We start from the raw sequence: 23,378 nt of genomic DNA, 5'->3' as shown, positions 1-23,378 counted from the left end.
CAGGAAATCCCCACGCTCAAGAGCTTTCAGGAATAACAAAATATTCTGGTTCCTCCTCAGCTTCAAAGAGGATATGCTGGTTCCTCTGCTCCCAAAGAGAATTTTCTGGTTTATCTGAGGTCTGAGGCTCTGTGATAGCTGCAGGCATCTGTAGGAGGGGGAGTGAGAGAGCGGTTGTGGTGGAGCTTGGCTGCTCACTTGAGCGGAACCACCACAGCATCTTCCTGCTGCGTGGCTGCCTGGGATGGGTCATGATTCGATCTCCTCCATTTGCTAATCCAGCAGCTCCTTTCATCCCTTGCTCTTAGCCTGAATCCTTGCTGACCTGGGGGAGGGGATTATAGGACACTTAGGATACTGCTAAATAGGAGGTAGCAAAGGGAAACTCTTTCCTGCAATGCACAGAGGGCTCTGAGCCCTCATCCAAAATCTGATGTTATATAGAAGGTGGAGGTGGGCTGCAGCCCCAAATACAGGAGAAGATGGAGCTAAGGGTGAAAAACAAGAGGAGATCAGCAATGCAGAAATGCTATATGTGTCTTGGTGCATTTATTTCCCTTCCGGCACTTTTTGAGCCTGCTGATTAATCTGATATGAGGCTCGGGAAATCAGTTCTGTGGCTCTTGGAGATGATCTGCAAGCAGAAAACCCTATCTGAAAGCTTTTACAGAGGAGTGCTTGCTCCTGGGGGAAGGCAAGCTTGGCACACAACCTCATCACCCATCCTAAGTATGCCACACCTTGGATGTGCTCTTTGCCTGATGCTTTGATCAGAGCAGCTGGCAGGCACCGAGCCTTGCTTGGCTGAGATTAAACAGAGACAGAAGTGTGGATGAAAGCAAAGCAAGCAAACGAGGGAAGGCTGACGTGAGAAATGAAACTACCATTTGCTTCGGCTGGCTGTAAGAATTTAAGCCTCCTGGAGTGGCATTTTCCCAATTTCTTGCATGAAGCACGAGGGCAGGTAACAGGGAAGGTTTGTTCAGATAGTTCAAATCATTTGGAGCAGCTGGCTGTGCTTGGACTCGTGCCCTTTTCTGCATGTGTGTTTGCTTTAGCAGGAGCTCAGAGCTAGTCCCCTGCTATCTGCTGTTATTTTGAACTCGTCACTGCTTTTAAATGCTTTCTGTTGCCTGCTGCCCCAAAACGAAACCACAGCCTGTGTCTGTGTATGCCTCATGCTCTGGGGAAGGAGCAATGCGAGCAGCAAAGATGTTTGCAAAGGTGATGCCTGCAATAGGAGAGGGCATATGGGGGAGAAAAATAATTAATTTTTTAAAGAAGCATTAAAAATCATAGCTGCAAACATATATTTATAAAAAAATATATATATAAAGCCTTGCTTGCTTTTTGCTCCTAAATGCAATCTCCGTAGTTTCAGCATGCGCTGGGAGTGGGAGTAATGTACACCCTGCAGCATGAAGGCTTTGAGGTGCAACAGGCACCCCAATGAGTAATTGCCTTGAAGGATGCCCCTGCACCGCGGCAGGATTTGCCTCCACTCTGCTGGGTCGGGTGGGCAGAAATGATGCTCTGGAAGGGGTCTGGATGCAGAAGAGTCAGTTTGAGCTCAGAGGTTTCAGTTTTGACCTTGGGAGGGTATCTCTGAGGCTCCCATGCAAGCCATGGGTTTCCGGCTCTCGGGTTCAGCTCCACCCTTTGTGCTCAGAAAGTAGGAAGCAGAGGGTGATTTTGGTGAGCTGGGGAAGCTGGCAGGAGCTTGCCTATGTCCTCACAGCCTCGGGGGTTTTCTGACCCACCCCACCCCCCCTTCTTAGCCCCCAGCAAGCTGAAAGCGGGGCAGGGCTGCGGTACCAAGCTGCGATGCTTCCTCCACCCTGGGGAGCAGCGATCTGGATGGGTTCAGGAGAGGTATGGCAGGGTCCTGGGGTTTGGAGTACCCCCTGTTTCCTATGTAGGATTGGGGGGAGGGGGGAGGTCAAGAAACTATGGGGGGCTTGGGGATCCCTAGCAATACAGGACCCCAGCTGGGCCTGAATCTGGGATGAGTTATTTTCAAGCTGCAGCCAATTAGGTCCCCACCTGTGGCATCCATCATGGGTCACTCTCCTTCTGGGTGCCCCCCTCCCCCCAAAAAAATGTGACCCCTATTTTGCAGATTTACCTGGTGTCACCACATCCTGGAGACATACAGAAGCAAGAAGAAGGCTTTTTTCTCTCTGTATCCCCCACCCTCTTAAAGAGTATTTCAATTCCAGGTTTTCCCCCTTGTTCTAAGGAGCATCACAGACTGGAGAAAATGTCTTTTTTTCCCCCCAAAAAAAACTCCCTTCCAAGGGAGGCTGAGCCCTTGCAGAGATGTGTCAGCAGTGCCCTGTCTGCAGGACCAGGAACATCATGGACACCAAAATATATATATATATATATATATATTTTTTTTTTTTCCCTTGGAAAGGTGGGAATGGTGCCCATACAGAAGGAGCTACCTGACCTTCAGTCTTTTTTTTTTTTCTTAATTTTTTAATTTTTAACTATTGCCTCATTCTGCAGGTTCTCGCAATCAAGTTTCCCCTAGGAAAACCTTTTCATATTGATGTTCTTTGCACCATGCTCAGCTTTACACTCATTTAACTGATTTATATATATATATATATATATATTTTTGCTGTTCATCTCTCCCCAGTGAAGGTGGATGTGAAGATGTTGGTTTCCTCCTGCCTCCTTTGCAGCAGCTTTGTGCTGGCTTGTGCCACAATTTTCTTTGGTTTTCATGTTCACAAGCTGGATTGTGGTAAGGATCTCCTTCTGCCTCTTTTATGGAATCTGTCATTTGCTATATATTTTTATATCTATAATTGGCTAGATAATACTACAGAAAAGTGATATACACCGAAAAGTTGCCTGTGGGAACAGTTTGTTAGTGAGGCATTAAGAAACCAACAGTGCTTCTAGCCCTGCTCTGTAACTCAGGGCTTTTGACCCCAACCAAATATGGCTTAAACCTTCCATCGAGGTCATTTAGGAGGAGACAGTGAGAATCATAAGAGGTAGGAACAGACCTTCAGGATCATCGAGTCATCAACATGACCCCCTGAGTCCCACCACTAAACGACGTCTCCTAGTGCCATATCCACGTATCTCCTAAATAGCCCCAGTGACGGGGAAGAAGAAGCTGTGCACCTTATTGAAAGACCATTTTAAAAGCTAGGTGGGATAAATAGCAAATCTGCTGGGGTACAACTCTGGGGAGCATCACTTCAGATGTGCCCAAACTATGCTGTTTAGGGGAATCCACCATCATCAGTGGGGGATGCCCTCCATACGGGGCAGGAGGGTGGAGGGTGTGGAGAAGTGAGCATGCCCAAAGAGCAGACACTAAGCTCTGTCTTTATTATTCCTGTGCCCCCAAACCTGTCCTTTCTCCCTCTGTTATGTTCTCTCCAATGTTTGTGGAGCTTTCAGCTGGCTGCTTCATCTCACATCAGCATGTGCTGGTGTTTTCATTTCAGCAGGCTTAACTCCATCTTTTTAGGCTGCTTTCCAGACCCACTTTTGATGGCAGGTGTATGCTGGGTGCCCCAATCCTTGCACCCATCGTGTTGCTGCCTTATGCTTGATTGCTGATTGCTCCTGGATGTGCCACCACCACCCCAACCAGAAGCCTTTAAACCTGTTGTTTGCAGCCCAGTTCCAAGTCCTGGGGTCTGATCACCCCATCACGGCCACCGTGGGAGGGGACGTCGTTTTGCCCTGTCACCTCTCCCCCAGGATGAACGCCGAGCACATGGAGGTGAGGTGGTTCCGCTCCCGGTTTTCCATCTATGTGCATCTCTACCAGAGTGGGCAGGACCACTTCTCCTCCCAGATGCCCGAGTACCAGGGGAGAACAGAGTTTTTGAAAGGGGGTGTCTCCAATGGAAACGTTTCCTTGCGGATCCTCAGGACCAGGCTGAGCGATGAGGGACAGTACCAGTGTCTCATTAAAGATGGGAATTTTTATGAAGAAGCCACTCTGGAGCTGAAAGTAGCAGGTAAGGCCCCAGAGGCAGGATTGCCTATGAGAAGGGCTTCTGGATTCAACCATTTTCCCTATGAAGACTTAGAAATCCTTTCTATTTCCCCTGTATAATAGCCCAGCTCCTAATGAGCAGCTCCCCAACCTACATGGCCTAAAATCCCCACAGAATAGGGACTTTTCCCAACACCAGACCCCTGAAACCTCACAAAACCAGCAGCACCATCCTCAAACGAAGCAGCTAACACTGGGCTGCCCCTGGCCAAGCATCTCACACCACAGCCCTCCAGCTGGTTTGCTTCAAAAGAGATCCTGTAGAAGAAGCAGGAGAGTTATTTGACAGCACAGCTGTAGCCAAAGATACATTCTTGTGCAGATTGTCCTATGAGGGACATGGTCCACAAATTGACTCGAGGTGGGACATGACCTAAAACATCGCTCCCAGGGAAGGGTGGGATAAGCACCAAGCTGTTTCCAGCTCAAGAGAATTGCTATTGCAAGCAGAGAGGAGCCAAACACCTCTCTTCTGTGTCCCAGATAGAGATTTTTTTCTCCTGAACCCAACAGGTCTTGCATGTCTTAGTATGCAGAAGACTCGCAAAGAGGATGAGCATCTATCTGTCTGGGTGCAGATCCTGGGTACAGTCCATCTGCTGCATCCTTCTGCCATTGCTCTCTGTAGGATGGACTGAACCAGAAGGTTGGCCTGATTTCACGGCTCTTTTCTGACCATGAGGATGATGCTGGGGGTCAGCCTTGAACCCTCCCTGAAACCAAAAGTTGAAAAGGTGTGGGTTCCTTTGTTTCTCCTGAGGAAGGAGGACAATAGGAGTAAAGAACATAATTGGATTCCACCCCAAGCTCAGAAACTACATGGGTGTCTTTTATCAGTGCTGCCTTATTTTTTGCAGCAGTCAAGAAAAGGGAAAAGCTTTCAGGGTTTTGAAAATCCCTTCTCTGGGATGGGCACTCCTTGTGTTTATGTTGGTCTGGCTGATGCCTGCTTCATGCTAGTTTCAGGTTCCAGCCCACTTTTGTCCGTGGAGGATTACCAAGATGGGGGAATCCGAGTGGGATGTCGAGCAGCTGGCTGGTACCCAAAGCCTGAGATGCTGTGGAGAGATTTTCAGGGACAGCAGCTTCCTTCCTTTACTGAATCTACCTCCCAAGACAAGAACGGCTTCTTCCAGGTAGAAAAGACCATCATCATCCACAAAAACTCAAAGCAAAACCTGTCCTGTTCTGTCCAGAACACTCGACTTCCCCAGGAGAAGGACTCCTCAATTTACATATCAGGTGAGCTGCTGCCGGAATTAAAGCTTTAAAAACTCAAGCCAGGTTTTTCTTCCTTTAATTTTACACACAGAGGACCAGTTTCTGCCCTATTCTGGTGCCTATAGGTGCAACACTCCATACACAAGAGTGTGATGGAGAAGGAAAGGACGAGATAGAGGAGGAACTGAACTGGGGTTTCTGAACCACAAGGGATCAAATCAGGGATTTTCCGAACTTTTTAAATAAAATGTCCATTTCAGCTAAGTTTTCTTCAGAGCCAGCTCTGAAGCAAAGATTTTTTATAGAAGTATGGCAGCCTCTGGTCTAAATATTTCAACAAAGATGATGGTGCACAAAGGAGAAGGAGAATGAGCACTTGCAAGATACCACTATTCCATGTATTCAGGACATTAAATACAAAAATGTTTGGGATCATTTTTAAACACTTTTTCCCATTTGTATTTGTTATGGTCTCACATTACACTAATTGTATGTAAGCACATAGCATGACCGTGTTTGTGTAGCTGCATTCACACCCATGCACATAAATGCATTCCATGTCCTGCGCTAACTCCACCTTGGCCATTTTCCCTTTCAGATGCTATTTTCCCAGAGGTCTCTCCCTGGATGGTAACTTTCTTTGCTATCCTGGCCATCTGCTTGGCTTTGCTGATTTTCTTGCCATTGATATTTTATCGGCTACAAGGTAAGGCATTAGGAAACTGCAAGAAGGGGTTGTGGCTCCTAAGACCAAACTGAAATGCCTTATATCTTTGAGACACTACTTGCTAGACCCCTCTCCTGTGGAAATATTCTGAAAATGCCATGCTTCAGGTGGCACTGTAAGCCTGCTGTAAGACTACCGGAGTCCCTTATGTAAACCATGGGGAGGCAATGTCACAATAAACCACACCAGTGCTGGCTGAGAAAAAAACAATACAAAACAAAACAAAACAAAACAAAATAAAACAGTCCTGATATTCAGTGCAGATTTGAACTGAAAATCTCCATCAACAGAATCATAGAATACCCTGAGTTGGATATTCTGTAATTTTGATATATCATTAAGATTGTTAATAATCTTGATATGTTAACTTAATAATCAATAATCTATTGCATTATTATTATTGTGGAAGAAATCCTTTAATCTGTGCCACTTTCTTTGTTCTTTCTTACAGCCAAACACACCACAGAACTTGGTAAGAGAAACTGTCATTTCACATTTCAAAGGGGATTTTTTTTTTTTTTTGCCACCAGAAGAGGGTTGGACATTGCTTGGTCTTGTGTCTGTGTGCATCTCCTACATTCTGCTTTGATAACAGTGGTTGCAGGCTAATTTCACAACAAAAAGCCACGTGAAATAATTCTGAGGAATAGAGGAAATAAACTGGGCAGATTTCATTTAAATTCTGAAAGTACACTCACATAAATATAATAGAAAAAGTCCTCTTTTTTTTTTTTTTTCTTCCTCTTGCAGATACCAAGATTTGTCAGATATTTTATTAATGTTAAGAAGTTTTACAATTCTCTGTACCCCAAGCAGACTTTTGTTGCCAACAGTCCCCCCATGGCTTATCTGTCAGAAAAGAAGGTTCCGCTCACATGTTTCTTTCTGCTTTTGCTTTCAGAGAAACGCAGTGCAGAAATCCGTAAGTACCATGGTTCTTCTGTCTTTGTGGGTAATCTTGCAGGGAGAATGAGCCCTACATCCGGATGCCTGTTTAATTGCATTAAGAGAGTTGGGGAAAGGAAGTGGGGAGGAAGCAGTGCTTTTGCTGGTGTCTTGGGGAACAAAGTGCGTGACTTCATCTGAACTGGCCAGTTTGGGTAAGTGGCTTTAGGGAAGACCAGATCCCTTTTTGCTTGGCTTAATAAATCTCTGATTGGATGGGTTGTGGTTCCTGAAGTCCCTCTATAGCACGTCTATGGTAGTTGAATTATATCATTGGTGAACTGTATGGTTTTCAAGAGGCCAGTTTCCTTCTTTTCAGATTAATTAAGTAAAGAGTTATACCTTTTTGCCAAAAAGCAATCCAAGAAAGCAATAAACACATGAACTTCCTTCTTTCCTGTGTTAAAGTAATAGCTAGCTTTAATGGCAACACTTCTAACAGAAATGGCATGCAAGTGAGATAAAGAAACCCTTTCCTGCAAATTAAATCAGGCCATCCATCAAAATCCCACTTAGGACAGTCATATTAAGCTTTTTCCCCCAGACCTGCATAACTTTCCAACAGCTCAATTACCCGTGTTTTGGGTAGGAAAAGAGCAAATTCCAGACCAGAGCCTGGATGCATTGCCAGCACCAAGTTAGTGCTTTCCAGCAATTCCATTTATTTATTTTTTTCCTGTCTTTTTTTTTCCCCCAGGGGAACGTGATATGGAAATACGTAAGTGTTCTTTTGCTTCTTCCACCAACTAAAGCCCTAGGACAAGGAGAAGAGCTTTCCCTAACTTTCTTCATCTGAGTTTAATTTCTCAGAGGCCATCAAAGAGAAATGATGGTGGCACCAACCCCGCTAATTGCTTCCATCCCGGTGGGGGGCACAAAATCCCTTCTTCAAGTCAATTTTACATATAGCTATGTCTCATCTGCTTTTCCCTGGCTCTGTGTCTCTGCCTGGGCAGATATGGGAGGTCTAGCACTATAAAAGCACCTCTGAACATACCCCTGGGTTTGGTGGATATGTAGGGATCCATGTGTGGGGTTTTGACCCAAATGCTTCTACTAACAACATGCTCATTTTGTTTTTCTGTTTCAGAGAAACATGCTGCAGAACTACGTAAGTTTAATCCTTGCTCTTCCCCCCCATCATAGCATCAGGCTATCTCAAACAGCATGTTTGTGGGCAGAGGGATTTACTCAATTTTAGTACCATGACCCCACCAACGCTGCTTACAAAACACTACCTGGGGGACTGAAAATGATGAATTGATGAATTCAAAACAAACAAACAACAAAAAAACAACAACAACAAAAAAAAACCCACATGAATTATGAATTGGACCAGAAAGGAGAAAGCACTGTTCTCATTTTGATGCATCCCCACACTGTGTAGGCTGCACCAGTTTTGTAAATGGAATCACATTCAAGTAAATGAACCTGAAGCATGCCTGAGGCTGTTGTGCAGCCCTCGGAGCCAGTGGTCCAAAGCCTCCAACATCCCTCTCCACCAAAGAGCCCACTTGTGATCATGTGTGTTTGGTTTCAGGGTGGAGAAATACTATTGTCCCAGTGGAAGAAGGTACCTTGGCTTCATGCTTTGCCTGTCCTTGAGTCTCTGCCTCCACACCATTGTTGGTCTGATGCTTTCTGTGTCCTTTCCCACCTCTTCTGTCCCACTAAATAAGTTCCCTTCCCTTCCCTTCCCTTCCCTATAGGGTTGCAGAATGGGTAAACTCATTGCATCTCCAACCAGACCCACTGGGTGATGCTCTTGGTTCCTCCCTGAGAGACAGACCCAATTATTTATTAAGGCTACCCCTAAATTAATTGTGTTTGGGTTTGTGGCCGACATTCACACTGCAAACTCAGCTCCTGAGAGGGGGCAGCCACATCCCATCCACCCACCAGAAGCAGCTCCCAAAGAGCACCCAGGAACCACGCTGGAGTTAAGACAGACCACCAGGCTTTGACCATTGAGCATGTGAGGTCTCAACGCATTTCTGCAAGGGGAAAGATCTTAGCTCGGAGCCACTCTGGATACATCCCAAAGGCTCATCTGACTCTCTCCCTGCAGTGCACATCACTCTGGATGCGGACACGGCACACCCCCAACTCATCCTCTCCACGGATGGGAAGAAGGTGCAGCGAGGAGACGTGCGGCAACCCATGCCTGATAATCCTGAGAGATACGACACCTACCACTGTGTCCTGGGCCAGGAGAGATTTGTCTCGGGGAGATGCTTCTGGGAGGTGGATGTGGGGACAGAGAAAGGGGGGGTCTGGGCAATGGGGGTGGCCAGGGAGTCCATGAAGAGGAAGGGGTGGATCAACCCTGCTCCGCAAGATGGTATCTTGGCCCTCTTCCACTGCAATGGCAAGTACTGGGCTCTGACATCTCCTGACCACACAGCTCTCGTCCTCAACCAGGTGCCCCGGATGATTAGGGTTTACTTGGACTTTGAGGGACAGAAAGTAGCCTTTTTCAATGCTGACAACCAAGACCTGCTCTTTAGTTTCCCGCTGGCCCCGTTGAGCGGGGAGAAGATCCGTCCCTGGTTCCGCGTGGGACCAATTGCCCAACTCAGCCTGATGTCACCTCTTCCAGCCCCGCATGTCCCCAGCATGGAGGAACCTCTGCTCCCTTCATGCTTCCCCTTGAAGAGCCTCTCCACAGGGCAAAAGACCTCATGCACACCAGAGGGCAGGGTGTGACCAAGGTTGTGAAATCCCTGCTGTCGTCTATAAGTGCCCAAGACTCTTCCAGTTGTATCGTGCTACTGTGGTGGCCCAAGACTCTTCCATCCATGATTGCACATACCCATCCACCTCAGCAGAACTATCTCAGCTCCTGCTGTGCATAGTAACAGTAGCTAAGGGTTTTGCTGCTCCTAAGCTGGCGTCCCCAAGCCAGCTGCTTCCTCCCAGAAGTTCTCATTTGCAATCCTTGGCTATACATGGATGCTAAACCAACAAGGGTGCTGGCACCCACCTGATGCATGGAAGGAAAACCCCACCATGCCAATGGCAGGTTGTGAGGCTGAGAAGAAGGAGCTGTGCACTTCCACCCGCTTCTTTTTCAAGTTGTCTCCACTCCTGCCAGTCCTGTGAAATGTGGCCTCTTGAGTGGGTGGTGGTGGTTATTGTGCATTTCCAGACAATTACTGCACCATTCTGACACCTGCTGCTCCTCCAAGTGTTGCATTGAACTCACCTGTGTGTACATGAGATACTACTTAGATAAAGGTGTCCTCATGGCGTTTTTGGCTGGTGACACCTTTGTGGGTGATTTAGACGGGGAATTTTACTCTCCCTTTGTTGAAAAGGGAAAAATGAGAGGAAAGCATCCAGAAGGAGCTGCCGGTGGCTCACCCTGGGTTGCAAATGGAGAAGACAGAGGTCAAGCCATGATCCATCACTTTGAGTTTATACACTGCAGCTTCAGGTAATATGGTTAGTATAGTTAATGGCATTTTTTAACGTAAACAGTCATTCTCTTTGATCTGATTGTCTCCCATCCCTCTTTCCCCTTAAATTCCTCTGCCTCCTAACTCTTTTATTGGGAATGGGATGGGGCTATGGCTGGGTTATTGTTCTTGGCTCCCCAGTCCTTCAGGAGCTGCTGCTCCATACTGCACCCTATTAACTCCACCCTCAAAGCACCACCAGCTTTGCAGTTAGTGCCAGCTTCACAGCCAAGCAAAATCTGTGTGCAAAGGGGGCCTTCATTTGCAGGGAAAATCCTCAACCAAAACCCTGGGAGGTGTTTGAAGAACAAAGAAAGCCCAGTCTTGTAGTTAAGGGGGTAGCAAAAGCCTCAAAATAAGTGAGCAAAGAAACCGAATGCTAGCTGAGCAACAGGTAGCATTAAAAGAACCACTAGGGGAGGATCTTGCCTACTGGATTCTCTAAAGAAATGGAGGGGGGGGGGAACAAAAATTCAATTATAGGCAGGTTTGGGATTAATAGTCAAAAGAAGGTGGGGAGAGTCAATGGCATACAAGATTATGCACTTGCAGAGTCATGGGGCATCCCATCTCCTCAGATGCAAAGTGTCCCCTTGGCACTGGGACATGTCCAGAAAGCTTCCATAAATGGCTAAAAACAGAGAAAACAATGAGGAAATAAAAGAGGAAGTTTTTTCTTTTTCTTTTCTTTTCTTTTCTTTTCTTTTCTTTTCTTTTCTTTTCTTTTCTTTTCTTTTCTTTTCTTTTCTTTTCTTTTCTTTTCTTTTCTTTTCTTTTCTTTTCTTTTCTTTTCTTTTCTTTTCTTTTCTTTTCTTCAGCAGAATGGTTCTGTGTTTTGTCATCAAATCATGGGAAAACGGCTGATTTTCACTCCAGGCTCCATCTTCTGCACCAAAGGGTGCACCAAAGGGACAATACTGGTGTGGGGTTAGAAAAGGAGCTGGCTGGAGGCAGTATGGAGAAGCCCAAATAAAGCTGTCTGGCAGATGAACCTATATTTGAGGGAGGATAGATGGGGTTCCAGTGATGACATAGTTTTAACTCCTTGACACGAGGATAAGCACCTTGAAGAGTCTTGAGAAAGCTGGAAAAACAAAATGTTCATGGCTGGCAAAAAAACTTAATTTGGGAAGAAAAGGGACTTTGGGGACCGCGGTTTGTGCTGGAGAAGGTGCTGCCTCTGGAACATTTTGGGGGAAGAAAGTTTTTTTTCGAGGGGGTTGGAGGGGGGGTGCATGCTCATGAATTTGCAATGACGGCAAATGTCCTGGATGAGTTTGGGAGGAAAGGGTTAAGCCCCTGGGCAGCTGCCTGGATGGGCCATCGGGAAGTTAATGGGGCCGGGATGGCCGGGGCTGACACAATGGGCAGAAGCATCCCTCCGGGGGGCCCTACACAAAGCCCCAGCCCCCCCAGCACCTACCCATGGCAGATCCCTGCAAGGCCAGGCCGGGAGGAGAAACCGTTCTGATCCCAATCTCTGGCTTTGCTCTTGAGATGCAGCCTTGTGCATGGTCCTTGGCATCCTTTTTTTTTTTTTTCTTTTTTTTTGACTTAGTACATCTTGCAAAGAGACCCCCCCTCCTCCCCAAACAACAACAACAACAATCATTATAATAATAAATCCCAGGGTTGTATTCAAACTTTACAGCAACCCCCAGGGTTTATTCCCAATATACAGTCTAGTTGCATTAACCCTATTCTGGAGGGACTGAGGATTTTAAAGAATGTGTCCTTTGGGTTCACATGCAGGAAATGGATCCTAATGCTGATTTTAGGAGCATAAATGTGCCCTTCAGCCCCAGTCTCATGGGAAGGGGGTTTGCATGTAGGCTTCCCCCCACTAAGCGTGCAACTTAGATGCATTCTCCTGGGCAAGAGATGCCCCAAGGGACCATCAGTGGGTACCAGCCCCATATCCCACTCTGGAGCAGCCCCTACACATCACACCCCCTTGGAAAACCCTGTTAAAACCATGAAGCATCTCTTTTGACTGAAGTTTCTGAATCCATCCAGTGTCCAAAACTGAGTCCAGGGTGGCTGGTTCATATTTTAGCTAAACAAAATCGATGACCATCTGATTACCATCCAATGGATTCTCCTTGAGCTGGTTTGGATATCCAAGAACCACATTCCCCAATGATGTTATATAGGCTTAGAGGTTATAGGGTTACACGGGCTCAGCAACTTAATATGATAAAATGTCCAGGTTTTACTATTTTAGCAAAGCAGAGGATGTCTTTGTGCTTTGAGGGGCCTTGGGGATGTTGTGATAAGGAGCCAGTGTGAGGCAGGTGGTCGAAAAATTGGGTCCTGCGTGCTACTGGGAAGGCAAACCAAAATTTATGACTTTTTCGGCACAGAAGGAGGCGATAAGGGAGAGTTGTGAGGAAGTCTGTGAAAGCTGTGGGGCCCGAGCAGGCACGGGGATAGAAAAAGGGGCCAAAGAAGTATTGAAAACTCTTAGCACAAGAAAGTATGCAAGGTGTTTTGGGTTGCTCACATCTGAAGCTGGCATTGCAGCCATTAAATGCGATGTCCCTCCAAGAGGAGTTCCTTTTTTTTTTTTTTTTTTTTTTCTCCCTCCTTTTGGGCTGTGCAAGCTGAGTTTCTTTGGGCATGAGAAAGATTCCTCGAGACCAGAAACAGTGGAGGAACCACAGGAGGTGGGTGCAGCCTGGGTTGCCAGCCAGGTGTTGAGACCACCACTATGGAGGTACTTTTGGGGTTCACCTCCAGGCCATGGACACTCATGATGGTGACCAGACCAGAGCTAAAGGCTTGTCAACATGGGAATCTCCTCCGTTCCCAAATGGGTGATGGGCTTAGAGTAGTGCAAGAATGGTGTATCCTTGGCTATGCAGGTTGTTGTAGGTCCCATGAGAAGGTCGTGGTGGTTCTTACAGAAGGAAGGGTGGTTTTGCCTTTTGGGAGATGCTTTCTGAGAGATTTGACCTCTTCCATTGCAACGGGGGAGCCTGTTTTTAAGATACAGCCCCCCTGTGCACCCAAACCAGACCACTGGATGAAGCGAGGCCATCTTTTTGGGGGTAGAAGTCCTTGAAGCAGCTCAGATTTCTTTGTATGTTATCTGCAGAGCTGCAAGGAAATTTAGATAGGAGGGAAGAGGAAAAAAAATAAATAAAACAACACTATTTCTTGGCCCACGTGAGCACATAAAGTAGCAGAAAACTGGGAAGAAAAAAGAAAAAGAGAGAGAGAGAGATCAAGCAGCATGCAGGCTGGAAGGGTGTTGTGCATTTTCCTAAAAAAAAGCATTTGTTTGCACATGGATAATAGCAAATGTCCCTTCCAGCCATCCTGTGCTGCTTTGCAGGCTTTTATTCCTTGTGCTGGAATAGCAGGCACACAAAAAAAGTGTTCCCCAGGACCAGAAATAGCCTGGGGAAGGCTTTCCAAGCTGAATAGCAGCATGGGGCTGCATTAGGTATGTATCAGATGAGCAATCTCTGGAAGAAAGGGTACTTGGCACCTGTGGGGTCCTCCTTGATAGCAGGGCTGATAAGGTGGATTTTTTTTTATTTTTTTCCCCAGGGGAGTTGAGAGACTTTCCAGCCAGGTGGTAGACATGGAGAGCTGAAATTTCTTCCTAAATTTCTTCTTTCATTCATATTCCCCGTGGGTTTTGGCATATTTATTGCTTTAGATGGATGCCTTGGCCGGCTCTGCTTCCCCATGGGTGAACATCTCAGCTCTTGCGTTCTCCGTGGAAATATGGGGAGATGATGATTAAGGGCAGAAGCACCCAATTAATATTTGCAGCCAGAAAAAGCTAAAAAACAGCTCAGAATAGAAAAATAATGATACCCAAACCATAAGCCACAGGCTTATTTGGGGCAGCAGGCAGAAAGGGCTCTTTGGTTAATAAAGGAAGAGATTTTGAAAGGCAGGGGATGCTGCAAATTTGAAATTTAGCGTTTGGGTGGAAAAGTTAGTTTCTTGTGCAAAAAGTTTGTTGATGATAAGAACACAAGAGTTCTTATGAAAAAGACAGTGTTGCTCATTAAATAACATTATATGATGTTGACATTAACATTAAATAACATTAAATAGCATTAACATCAAATAATACTAACAATAACATTTACTAACATTAACATAAATAACATTAATATTAAACTAACATTAACTATCATTAAATGACATTAACTTTAAATAACATGAACTAACATTAATATTAAATAACATTGACATTAAATAACATTAAAATTTTCTGTGAATGCAATAATTTTACACATTTTGAAGTGGCTGAGATCTCGTAGACCTCTACTCAAGAACTATGTATCACACCTCGAGGGCATAAACCATATAAACATTCTTCAATGTTTTTGGGGGGCATAGCTCCTATATAGGATTTACTGAGCGCTGTAAAGTTAAAGGATTGAAATCTTAAGGATATTTAATTGAATGGGTGGGGGGTTGACCCTCTCTGGTCTGATAAATAATCACGGTAAAACCCCCTAAGGAAGAAAAACCCTGGACATACCAAAAAATTGGGAATTGGGCAACTTGGGCAACTCTGGGATAAAGGAACAATTTTCTCCTGATGGAAGTGATGGAAGCTCTTGGTCTCACTTGAAAATGGGCTTTTTTTTTTTTTTTTTTCAGATTGTGGTTGGCTGGCTTGGGTCTTGGAGGAAATTGAGCTGGCAGGGGTGGGGGTGGTAGTGCAGGGAGAAATGCAGAGCCCAGGCAGCTCCCATTCATCAGGGTGATAAAGAAATAACTGCACTCCTAAAGACAAACATTTGTCGGGGATTTTCTTTTCCTTTTTTCTTTTTCTTTTCCTTTCTTTTTTTTTTTTTCTGTAAAAGAAAGGGGTCAGTGCCTGTTAAAGGTGCTAATGAAATCAAGCAGGAAAAAAAAAAGCTTCACTTTAAGTGCACAATGCAATTTAAAATCTCTCTCTCCACGTTTCAGGAAGGTTTCTCTACCTGGCAAATCTGAATCTGGACAATTTTTATTTGGAAAAAAAGGGCAGAACAGAAATGTGCTTCCCCCCCCCCCCTCCCCCCACTTGCAAGTTAGTTTCTTTAGGAAAGGAAAATTTGGGAGTTGGAGGATGCTGTGGGCTCAAAGCGAGCCAGGGCCTTTGGGAGCAAAGTTCAATGCTGGGTTGAATTTTCCACCCCAGGCCTGTTTTATTTCAGATCTCACATCGATTAGGGAAATTGCTATCTTTAATACTGGACAGTGAAAGGGGAAAAAGATGCCTTAGAAACTCTTGTAGAAATTTAGATTTTTATAAAATTTTGTTCAGGTTAAGGGAATCATGGAAAGTTTGTGCTGTATTTTTTTTTTCCTTTAATTTGTGTGTAGGGGTAGAGGTGTGGGTATTAAATCAGTGTTGGGACACTGGGATGTGCTTTAAAGTAACTGCAATAAATCTCCCAGGGAAGTCAGTAGTGAGCGTTTGCAACTGCTGGCTGACACCCGTTTTGGGGTTTTAACCAAATATTCCCCATTTTTCCTTATTTCCTCCTTGGGCAGGGCTGGTTCTGGGGGGGCTCAGGCAGAGCTTTTCTCACCTCCAAATTTCTCCCTCCCAGCTTCGCCAGGCAGAGTTGCAAAAAATAAAATAATAATAATAATAAAGACAAAGAAAACCAACCAAAACAAAACAAAACAAAACACCACCAAAACTAACTTTATCCCCAAAATCGTGCTCAGGGCTGGCTCCAGCCCTTCCCCACCCCCGCATATGGAGAGGGGAAGGGGAGTGGGCTAACACTACCTTCCCCCCCCCCGACTCCTCCTCCAGGGGGGAGGCAGCGGCGGCGGAGGGCGCGCAGGTAGCACCGGGATGCTCAGGTAACGCGGGGGCGCACAGGTAACATGGAGCCCCTAAAATTAAAGCTTGGAGGAAGGGGGCGTGGGGGTGAGTCCTCCCATCCCCAAAATAGCTCACTCAAACCTCCGGGCTGGATTTAACCAAATATCTCTAAAAATACGGAAAAAAAAGTGTTTTGTTTTGTTTTGTTTTGGGGTGTGTGTGTGAGGCTTAATGTGCTATTATCACTAATAATTTAATTTTTGTAGGGTGCACAGAGCCATGGCCCCCGGACTGTACCTGGCACTGTTGCCCTGAAACCGGGTATCAGCGATGGAGTCTGCCCAGGTAAGGGATGTTAGGGGCACATTGGGGGATACCAGCTCCAGGAGGGGTTGTTAAAGCCATTTTTATTGATTTTTTATAGTTAAATATATATATATATATTTGGTGTTTGATTTTGTTTGTGCTTGTTTTTGTGCTTGATTTCATTTGTGCTTGTTTTATTTTAATTCTTTATATTTATAAATTTTATTTTAATTTTTCATTTGTGTTGGTTTTCGTTTGTTTGTTTTCACTTCTTTATATATTTTACTTTTAATTTTCGTTTGTGTTTGTTTCCAAGTGTTTGTTTTCATTTATATTTATTTTCATTTCTTTATAAATATATTATTTATAATTTTCATTTATGTTTCAATTTATCCTCCGTATTTGTACATTTTCATTTGTGTTTTCATTTCTTTATGTTTATTCACCTTCATTTTCATTTACATCTATTTTCATTTATTTTTACACATAAGTTACATTCTTATTTTCACATTTCCATCTTCACTTTTAACTTCTCTTCACTTTACTTTTATCCTCATATATATTTTCTTTTCTATAACTTCATTTACTTTGACTTTTCCCTCCAGGTGCCCGAGGCATTCGAAGAGGTAATAGTAATTGCCACGGATAAGCAATGGTCTCTAGCAACCCCCCTGCAGAGAAATCAGGCGCCTGTGCTCGAGCCAGGTAGGGAACCCTTCTGCCTCCATTCCCAAAATTCCCTTGGAGCATCGCAGTCCCTCAGCCATGACAGGTAGCTCGGTGTTCAGGAGAACACACCAGTCTTTGAATCTTCCCTAAGTTCATTTCCATGTAGCCCTTCCATTCCTGGTTTCAAGCAGCAAGGCTCCTTTTGAAAGAAATGCAGCTTTTTCAACTCATTTTTTCTTGCTTTGTAATTTGTATGTCTTGGCGAGCACTTCTGTGGTGGGTTTCTGCTTTTGGGATGCTTGAGAGAATCCTTATCTCTTTGCTTTTCTACCCTTCCCATGCAAATTCCCAAGAGAAATGTCAGCAGGAGAAGAAGGGAGAATGCTGGGTTATGGACAGCAAGGGAGAAAAATGCAAAGGGACCTTACCTTGCCCAGGTGATGTCTGTGGAAAGGGAAGGTGGAATCAACCCTAAATCCAATTGCGTTTCCACTGTACTTGTCCATATACCACTTGTGGAGCTTCTCTGAGTAACTCTGTGCATGATGCTTACTTTGGTAATTAAGTACTTTTAATTAAGCTGGCATGGATCTAGAAATTAATTAAGTGGGGTCCTGGGCTGCAGGGATGGGCAGGGGGCTTGAGGAAGGTGGGAGATGCTGCATGGGCTGAAAATCACCCACTGCAATGCCCTGGAGGGCTTCACCCCCCTGGCTTCAGTTCTCAGTTGGCTTCCTACAACTATTTAGAGGCACAAGGATGTGCAGTGAAAGGAGGAAAAACATGGGGCAGAGGCAGGAGCAGGATCCTTCCCCTGGGTGTCCTTGCAAATGGGCTGCAGCTTCTTCTTCACTGGGTCCAGCAGAACCCCAGATGTGCTGCTCTGCTCCCTTCTGCAGGGCTCCTGCTGTGTAACCCTGCAGTGCACTCCAGCTGGGCTGGGGTCCCCCCATGCTCCCAGAAAAGGAATCTGGCAGCGGTGGGATTCGAACCCACGCCCCCGAAGAGACTGGAGCCTTAATCCAGCGCCTTAGACCGCTCGGCCACACTACCCTGGGACAAAGCCCTTCTGCTCCTCCTCTAAAATGACAGCAAAAAAAATGACAAATTTGACTAATTCACAATGGGACCTTTTAAGATTTTTGTGCCATGCACCAGGGACAATTCAACGTCAGGACCATGCGGGGAGATTGCTAAGGGTGCGCAAAAAACCTGCCACCAGGGGGACCCCACGCCATAAAAAACCTCCTTTCCAAACGAATTACACTTTTTCAAAACTTTTTTCCTGCTTTACACACTTGCTCCTGTACTGCACAGGCCCTCTCTACTCTGGTTCTGCTTTTGGCACACTCAAGATTGCTTGTTTCTTTGCTTTTCCACCCTTCCCTTGCAAATTCCCAAGAGAAATATCAGCAGGACAAGAAGGTAGAATGATGGATAAGGACAGCAAGGGAGAAAACTGCAAGGGATCTTTCTGTGCATGATGCTAATTAGGTATTTCTTTAGTAGTTTGGGATTTCTACTTAATCCACAGCCAGAAACTTAGCTGAGAACTTGGCTCAAATGCCCAAACCCTTGTGGTTGGTTCAAACACCCCAAACATGGTTTGCAGCTTGAGCAAAACTGCTGGTATTGAATTGAGTTAAAACCAAAAATTTGGGGTTTTGCTAGATGGGTCTGGGAGGCTCCTTTGGGCTCACAGTGCCCTCTCCTGACAGCTGGGTGATGAAGCCCATAAGCTTCTCCGGACAGGAGACGTGAGTTGCAGGTCCGGGAGAAGAGTACGCAAGATGGCAAGATGACTCAAGTTGAGCATTTAGGGCACTGGGATGGGCAATGAAAGGTTTGGGGTTCTGCTCATCACAAGGTGATGTGTGGATGTTGATCCCTAGGTGGATAATCACAGGTACAGCCTTGATTTGGGCTGTTCCTTGGTTGCTTTCCAGTCGGTGTTTGGGAGCAGGGTTGCATACAGGCAATATTTTGAGGCTCTAAAGATGGACCCAAGTTATTGTGCTTCTTAGGAACTTCTGATCTTAAGGGCAAAACAACACTGAAAAAGGAAACAGAGTTGCTTTGTCATCAGATGACCCAGATAAACTTCAGTCTCATCATTCTGCAGGTTTCCCAGATCTTTTATTGTCTTTGTTGCTCTTTTCTAATGAAATTTCATTGTGGGACTGGGTAACATCAGTACTAAACCTTTTAGCTTAGGTTCCTGCTGGTTTTCTAGATGGTAGTGGCATTCTTTGTCAAGCTGAGCTGCTCCATCTAAGAAATAATGAAAGGCAATGATTCAGGCTTGAAGTACACTGGTGCCCATTAGCAGACAAGAGGACAAAAGTCACCCGTTCAGACGTGCAGCCCGCTGGCCTTTGTGTAGTGCTGCCCACTCCAGCTCTGTCCTTGAGCATCCTTTCTTGCTTTGTGTGCCCCTAGCCCTTCTACAACGTTTTGCTCTTGGAGGAGATGTTCAACTAGTTGAAGTCTCTGCGTTAACAAGAGGCAGCCCATTACCTTGTGAGTGTGGCAGATTTTTCTCCAAGTAAATAAAACTCACTTGGGTGAGATGCACCCAGGCCATCTGCCAGGCCTGGGTCACAACCTGTTCTCCTTTCTCTGTTTCTCCAGCCTTCCTTTTCCTCCTGCTCCATACTCCCTGAATCTGTTCAGATGGGCAGTTTCTGCATTTCTCATCCACTCTCCCTGCTGCTGGGCTTTTCTGTCTTCTTGAGAAGTAGTCTTGGAGGCTGATTCCTCTCTTCAATCTTACTATGCCCTGGGATGTACATCTGCCTTCTGAATCACCTGGACATCTCTTGAGTGATGAGTCTGGGTGTAGATACTGCTCTGGAAAGACCCAGCTCTTCCCTCCTCAGAGAGCCCTGGGCATGTGGATTTTCTTTTCACTTTGCAGAAGGCTCAGGTATAAGATCACAGCCATGTTCTGTGTGATGAGGCTTCGTGCGTGGCTGTGCTCTACCCAGTAGTCCACTGCTGTCTAACTGAGCAGTCTTCCCAGCGTACAGCCCTGGGCTGCTCATTCATCTGGAGCAAGGGGAAGAGGCTTGGATCCCCGACATCGAGACCTCTGAGGATGAAGAACCGGTGAGACCCCTCCTGAGGCTGTGGGCGAGGAAGAGGAAGCGGTGGAAAAGCTGCCGAGATGCAGCAAGTTCCTCCGGCTCCAATTCATCCTACTCAGGTAAGGGGCTTGTTTTCTCCCCTGAGCTGGGGAAACCCACTGGGACATGTCCACACACTGGGCATCACTCCAGGCCACCCACAAGCAGGACTGTAGTCCCATACTGGAAATGGGGGGAGTTGGTAGAAGGGGGTGCGGGCATGCAAGGCCTTTGAGCTTGTCCTGGTTTCAGTTAGAATTATTTTTCTTCCTAGTAGCTGGTGGAATGCTGTGTTTTGGCTTAGGATGAGAAGAGTGCTGATAACACCCCGATGCTTTAATTGTTGCAGAGCAGTGCTTATACTAAGCCAAGGACATCTCAGCCTTTTGCTCTGTCCTGCCAACGGGCAGGCTGGGGGTGCAGTAAGAGCTGGGAGGGGGCAGACCCGGGACAGGTGACCCAAACTAGCCAAAGGGGTATTCCCCTGGCTAGCCACCCCTATATATTGTTTAGCATGACGTCAGATGATATGGAATACCCCTTGGCTTGGTCAGAGCTTTGTCATCCATAAATACCTAATAACTCTCCTTAGAGAGGTGGGCTGCTACTTCTAGATCAGCTTGGCCTGGTAGGATGAGTCCTGACAGCACTTCTTGGTGATATTTTTCTCCATCCTTCCTGCAAGCCCCCTACCCTGAACGTTGAGGCTGGTGGTGAATTCCTTCCTTTTTATGATTCTCCTCCAGGGAAAAAATGTGTGGGATCCTGTCCTTCATTCTTCTGTCTTTGTTCCCACTTCTCCCAGACACTTTTCCATGGTTTCTCTGGTTTCTCTCCCTCTGTCCTGGCAGGGGATGGGTTGACAAGTGAGACGGAGGACAGTTCACAGGAGGAAGAGGGAGAGTGGGTGGAACTGCGTGGCGAGACCATGAGGAATCCCAAAGATGGTACCTCCCTGGGTTACGAGCACCACAAGAGCCACTCAGGACGGAGATTGGCTTCCTCCAGCCACAACGGGAGGAAGCATCCACACAAGAGCTCATCGAGGATAGAGCTAGGGCAACACAAGCACGCGTGCAGGAAGTGTGGGAAGAGCTTCAGCCGTGGCTCATCTCTCAACCGGCACCAGAGGGTCCATGTGGGGGAGAAGCCTTTCGCGTGCTGCAGGTGTGGGAGAAGTTTTGTGTGCAGCTCCAGCCTCAAAGACCACCTGAAAAACCCCTGCCAGGAGAAACCCTACAAGTGCCCCAAGTGCGAGAAGCGCTTTGTGTCCAGCAGCTCTCTCCAGAAGCATTGCAAGCTCCACCACGAGAGCAACGTGTACCAATGCTCTGAGTGTGGGAAAAACCTCACTTCCAACTCCGCTCTTCTCATCCACCGCAGGATACACACCGGCGAGAGGCCCTACAAATGCCCAGAGTGTGGGAAGTGCTTCATGGCCAACAAGTCGCTTAGCAAGCACCGCAAGAGCCACACAGAGGATGGGATCTTTGTCTGTCCAGACTGCGGGAAAAAACTCACTTCCAATTCAACTCTCATCATCCACCGGCGCATACACACGGGTGAGAGGCCCTATGAGTGCCCCGAGTGTGGGAAGCGCTTCATGGCCAACAAGTCGCTCAGCAAGCATCGCAAGAGCCACCTGGAGGAGGGGACCTATAAATGTCCCCAGTGCAGGGAAAGCTTTACAAAGAACTCAGCCTACGTAGCCCATCTCAGGACCCACCAGGGTCAGCCCTCTTATCGCTGCTCCGACTGTGGGGAAGCCTTCTTTGAAAGCTCGGCGTTCAACCAACACCAGAAAAAGCACTTGGTAGGGAAACGCTATCAGTGCCCTGACTGCGGGATGGGTTTCACTCTTCCCTCAGCCCTCCTCCTCCACCAGAAAAGCCATGTGGGGCCCAGGCCCCATGTCTGCTCCGACTGCGGGAAAGCCTTTCGGGAGACCACGTCCCTCCGCAGGCACCAGCGCATCCACACGGGTGAAAAGCCCTACCAATGCTCATACTGTGAGAAAAGCTTTCGGGCCAGCTCCACCCTCATCATCCACCAGAGGATCCACACTGGGGAGAAACCCTACAAATGCACCAAATGCACCAAGTGCTTCATGTCCAGCTCTTCCCTCATGAAGCACCTGCGGACACACCTCCGGAAGGAGCTGCACAGTGAGTGAGTTGGTTTGGCCCAGCCCTTTCCTGGGGGCCTTCGGGTCTCCATCCCCACAACATCGCAGCTCCTCCACATCCCATCCATCTTATCAAGGATAAAAACTTGAGTTTCACTGCTGCTTGTGCCTTCAACTTTTACTATTCCTCCCAAACAACCCTCTGAAGATTACATCTGTGAATTAAGGAGGACCGGGCATGCAGCTGTTGGTCATGGCACAGCTTCTCGTAGTGCTTAGGGAACATGGTGGTCAGTCAGTTCCCAGTCCCAGTGGATGACTTTGGGGATGTTGGGAGCCCAGTGGGATGGAGGATGATGGGGTTTTGGAGATGGTGGGACCCCACTGGGATGAAGGTGAACGGGGTTTGTGGTGGTGGATCTCCACTGGAGTGGAGGACAATGGAATTTTGGGAGATGGGACCTTGCTGGGAGGAAGGAAGATGGGTTTGGGGATGGTAGGGTCTCAGTAGGATAAGAGATGAGGGTTTTTTGAATAGTTAGACCCCACATGGATGGAGATGGATGATGGGGTTTGCGGACCACTGCTACTGAATGCGGTGTCTTCCAAATGCATTTCCTTCCCCAGTTTCCCCCCTGTGTCTGCTCTTGATTTTAATGCTGCAATGTTTAGAATAAATTTCCCAATGAATTTGGTTTGAGAGTGTCAGCTTCTTTGTCATGCTTGCTTTAAGAGGAGGTGCAATAATGTGGAGCTGGTTTTCTGGGAGCACAGGTTTGCTATTGATTCCTGATGGTTGGGGGAAGCTGGGGTGGCCCCATGGCTCCTGCATGCCCATCTCATGAAGAATTTGGGCGCTGGGAAGTGAAACGACTGCAGCAGGATGGGTGCTGAGGCATGGAGGTGGCTTGCAAAGACTTGAGGGAGAGCTGCAAAGCTGAGGCCAACTGCTGTATCTGCTTGGAGAATTTCCAAGAG

At 46.6% G+C, this 23,378-nt stretch overlaps 2 protein-coding genes and 1 non-coding gene across 8 annotated transcripts; 2 read left to right on the top strand and 1 right to left on the bottom strand.

The window, feature by feature from the left end:
* Positions 1-1,041: 1,041 nt before the first annotated feature.
* LOC101799700 (butyrophilin subfamily 1 member A1-like) lies at positions 1,042-10,176 on the top strand. 3 transcript variants are annotated; one of them, XM_072024842.1, is made up of 12 exons: positions 1,042-1,224; positions 2,645-2,752; positions 3,645-3,751; positions 3,827-3,992; positions 4,991-5,272; positions 5,850-5,957; positions 6,430-6,450; positions 6,880-6,900; positions 7,621-7,641; positions 8,014-8,034; positions 8,464-8,496; positions 8,992-10,176. In XM_072024842.1, the coding sequence occupies exons 1-12, from the start codon at positions 1,179-1,181 to the stop codon at positions 9,627-9,629; spliced, it is 1,572 nt and encodes a 523-aa protein (XP_071880943.1). In that variant the 5' UTR covers positions 1,042-1,178; the 3' UTR covers positions 9,630-10,176. The 3 variants fall into 3 exon arrangements, with proteins under 3 accessions (XP_071880943.1, XP_071880942.1, XP_005028730.4); XM_072024841.1 differs by having other exon boundaries at positions 1,056-1,224; positions 3,645-3,992; XM_005028673.5 differs by lacking the exon at positions 1,042-1,224 and adding an exon at positions 1,733-1,872 and having other exon boundaries at positions 3,645-3,992.
* Positions 10,177-10,220: 44 nt separating this feature from the next.
* LOC101800522 (uncharacterized) lies at positions 10,221-23,095 on the top strand. Of its 4 annotated transcripts, none has more exons than XM_027470457.3 (6): positions 10,221-10,359; positions 16,442-16,520; positions 17,087-17,186; positions 19,590-19,670; positions 20,173-20,355; positions 21,127-23,095. In XM_027470457.3, the coding sequence occupies exons 2-6, from the start codon at positions 16,506-16,508 to the stop codon at positions 22,446-22,448; spliced, it is 1,701 nt and encodes a 566-aa protein (XP_027326258.3). In that variant the 5' UTR covers positions 10,221-10,359; positions 16,442-16,505; the 3' UTR covers positions 22,449-23,095. The 4 variants fall into 4 exon arrangements, with proteins under 4 accessions (XP_027326258.3, XP_027326257.3, XP_005028736.4 ...); XM_027470456.3 differs by having other exon boundaries at positions 10,229-10,367; XM_072024837.1 differs by lacking the exon at positions 10,221-10,359 and adding an exon at positions 15,438-16,213.
* On the bottom strand, positions 18,122-18,203 carry TRNAL-AAG (transfer RNA leucine (anticodon AAG)). The gene has a single exon. It is a non-coding gene; the product is annotated as a tRNA-Leu (tRNA).
* Positions 23,096-23,378: the final 283 nt, after the last annotated feature.

This window comes from Anas platyrhynchos, chromosome 17, assembly GCF_047663525.1.
Source record: "Anas platyrhynchos isolate ZD024472 breed Pekin duck chromosome 17, IASCAAS_PekinDuck_T2T, whole genome shotgun sequence".
NCBI lineage: Eukaryota > Metazoa > Chordata > Aves > Anseriformes > Anatidae > Anas > Anas platyrhynchos.
This window is presented reverse-complemented; position numbering and strand designations above follow the sequence as displayed.

Bases quoted from the DNA above. Each gene is read 5' to 3' on its own strand.
- LOC101799700 (XM_072024841.1), top strand. From the start codon at position 1,179: ATGCTCTGGGGAAGGAGCAATGCGAGCAGCAAAGATGTTTGCAAAG. The intron at 5,273-5,849 runs GTGAGCTGCTGC...TTTCCCTTTCAG, and splicing joins CTCCTCAATTTACATATCAG to ATGCTATTTTCCCAGAGGTC. The intron at 6,451-6,879 runs GTAAGAGAAACT...TTTTGCTTTCAG, and splicing joins CAAACACACCACAGAACTTG to AGAAACGCAGTGCAGAAATC.
- LOC101800522 (XM_027470457.3), top strand. The intron at 17,187-19,589 runs GTAGGGAACCCT...GTGTGCCCCTAG, and splicing joins GGCGCCTGTGCTCGAGCCAG to CCCTTCTACAACGTTTTGCT. The intron at 19,671-20,172 runs GTGAGTGTGGCA...CAGTCTTCCCAG, and splicing joins AAGAGGCAGCCCATTACCTT to CGTACAGCCCTGGGCTGCTC.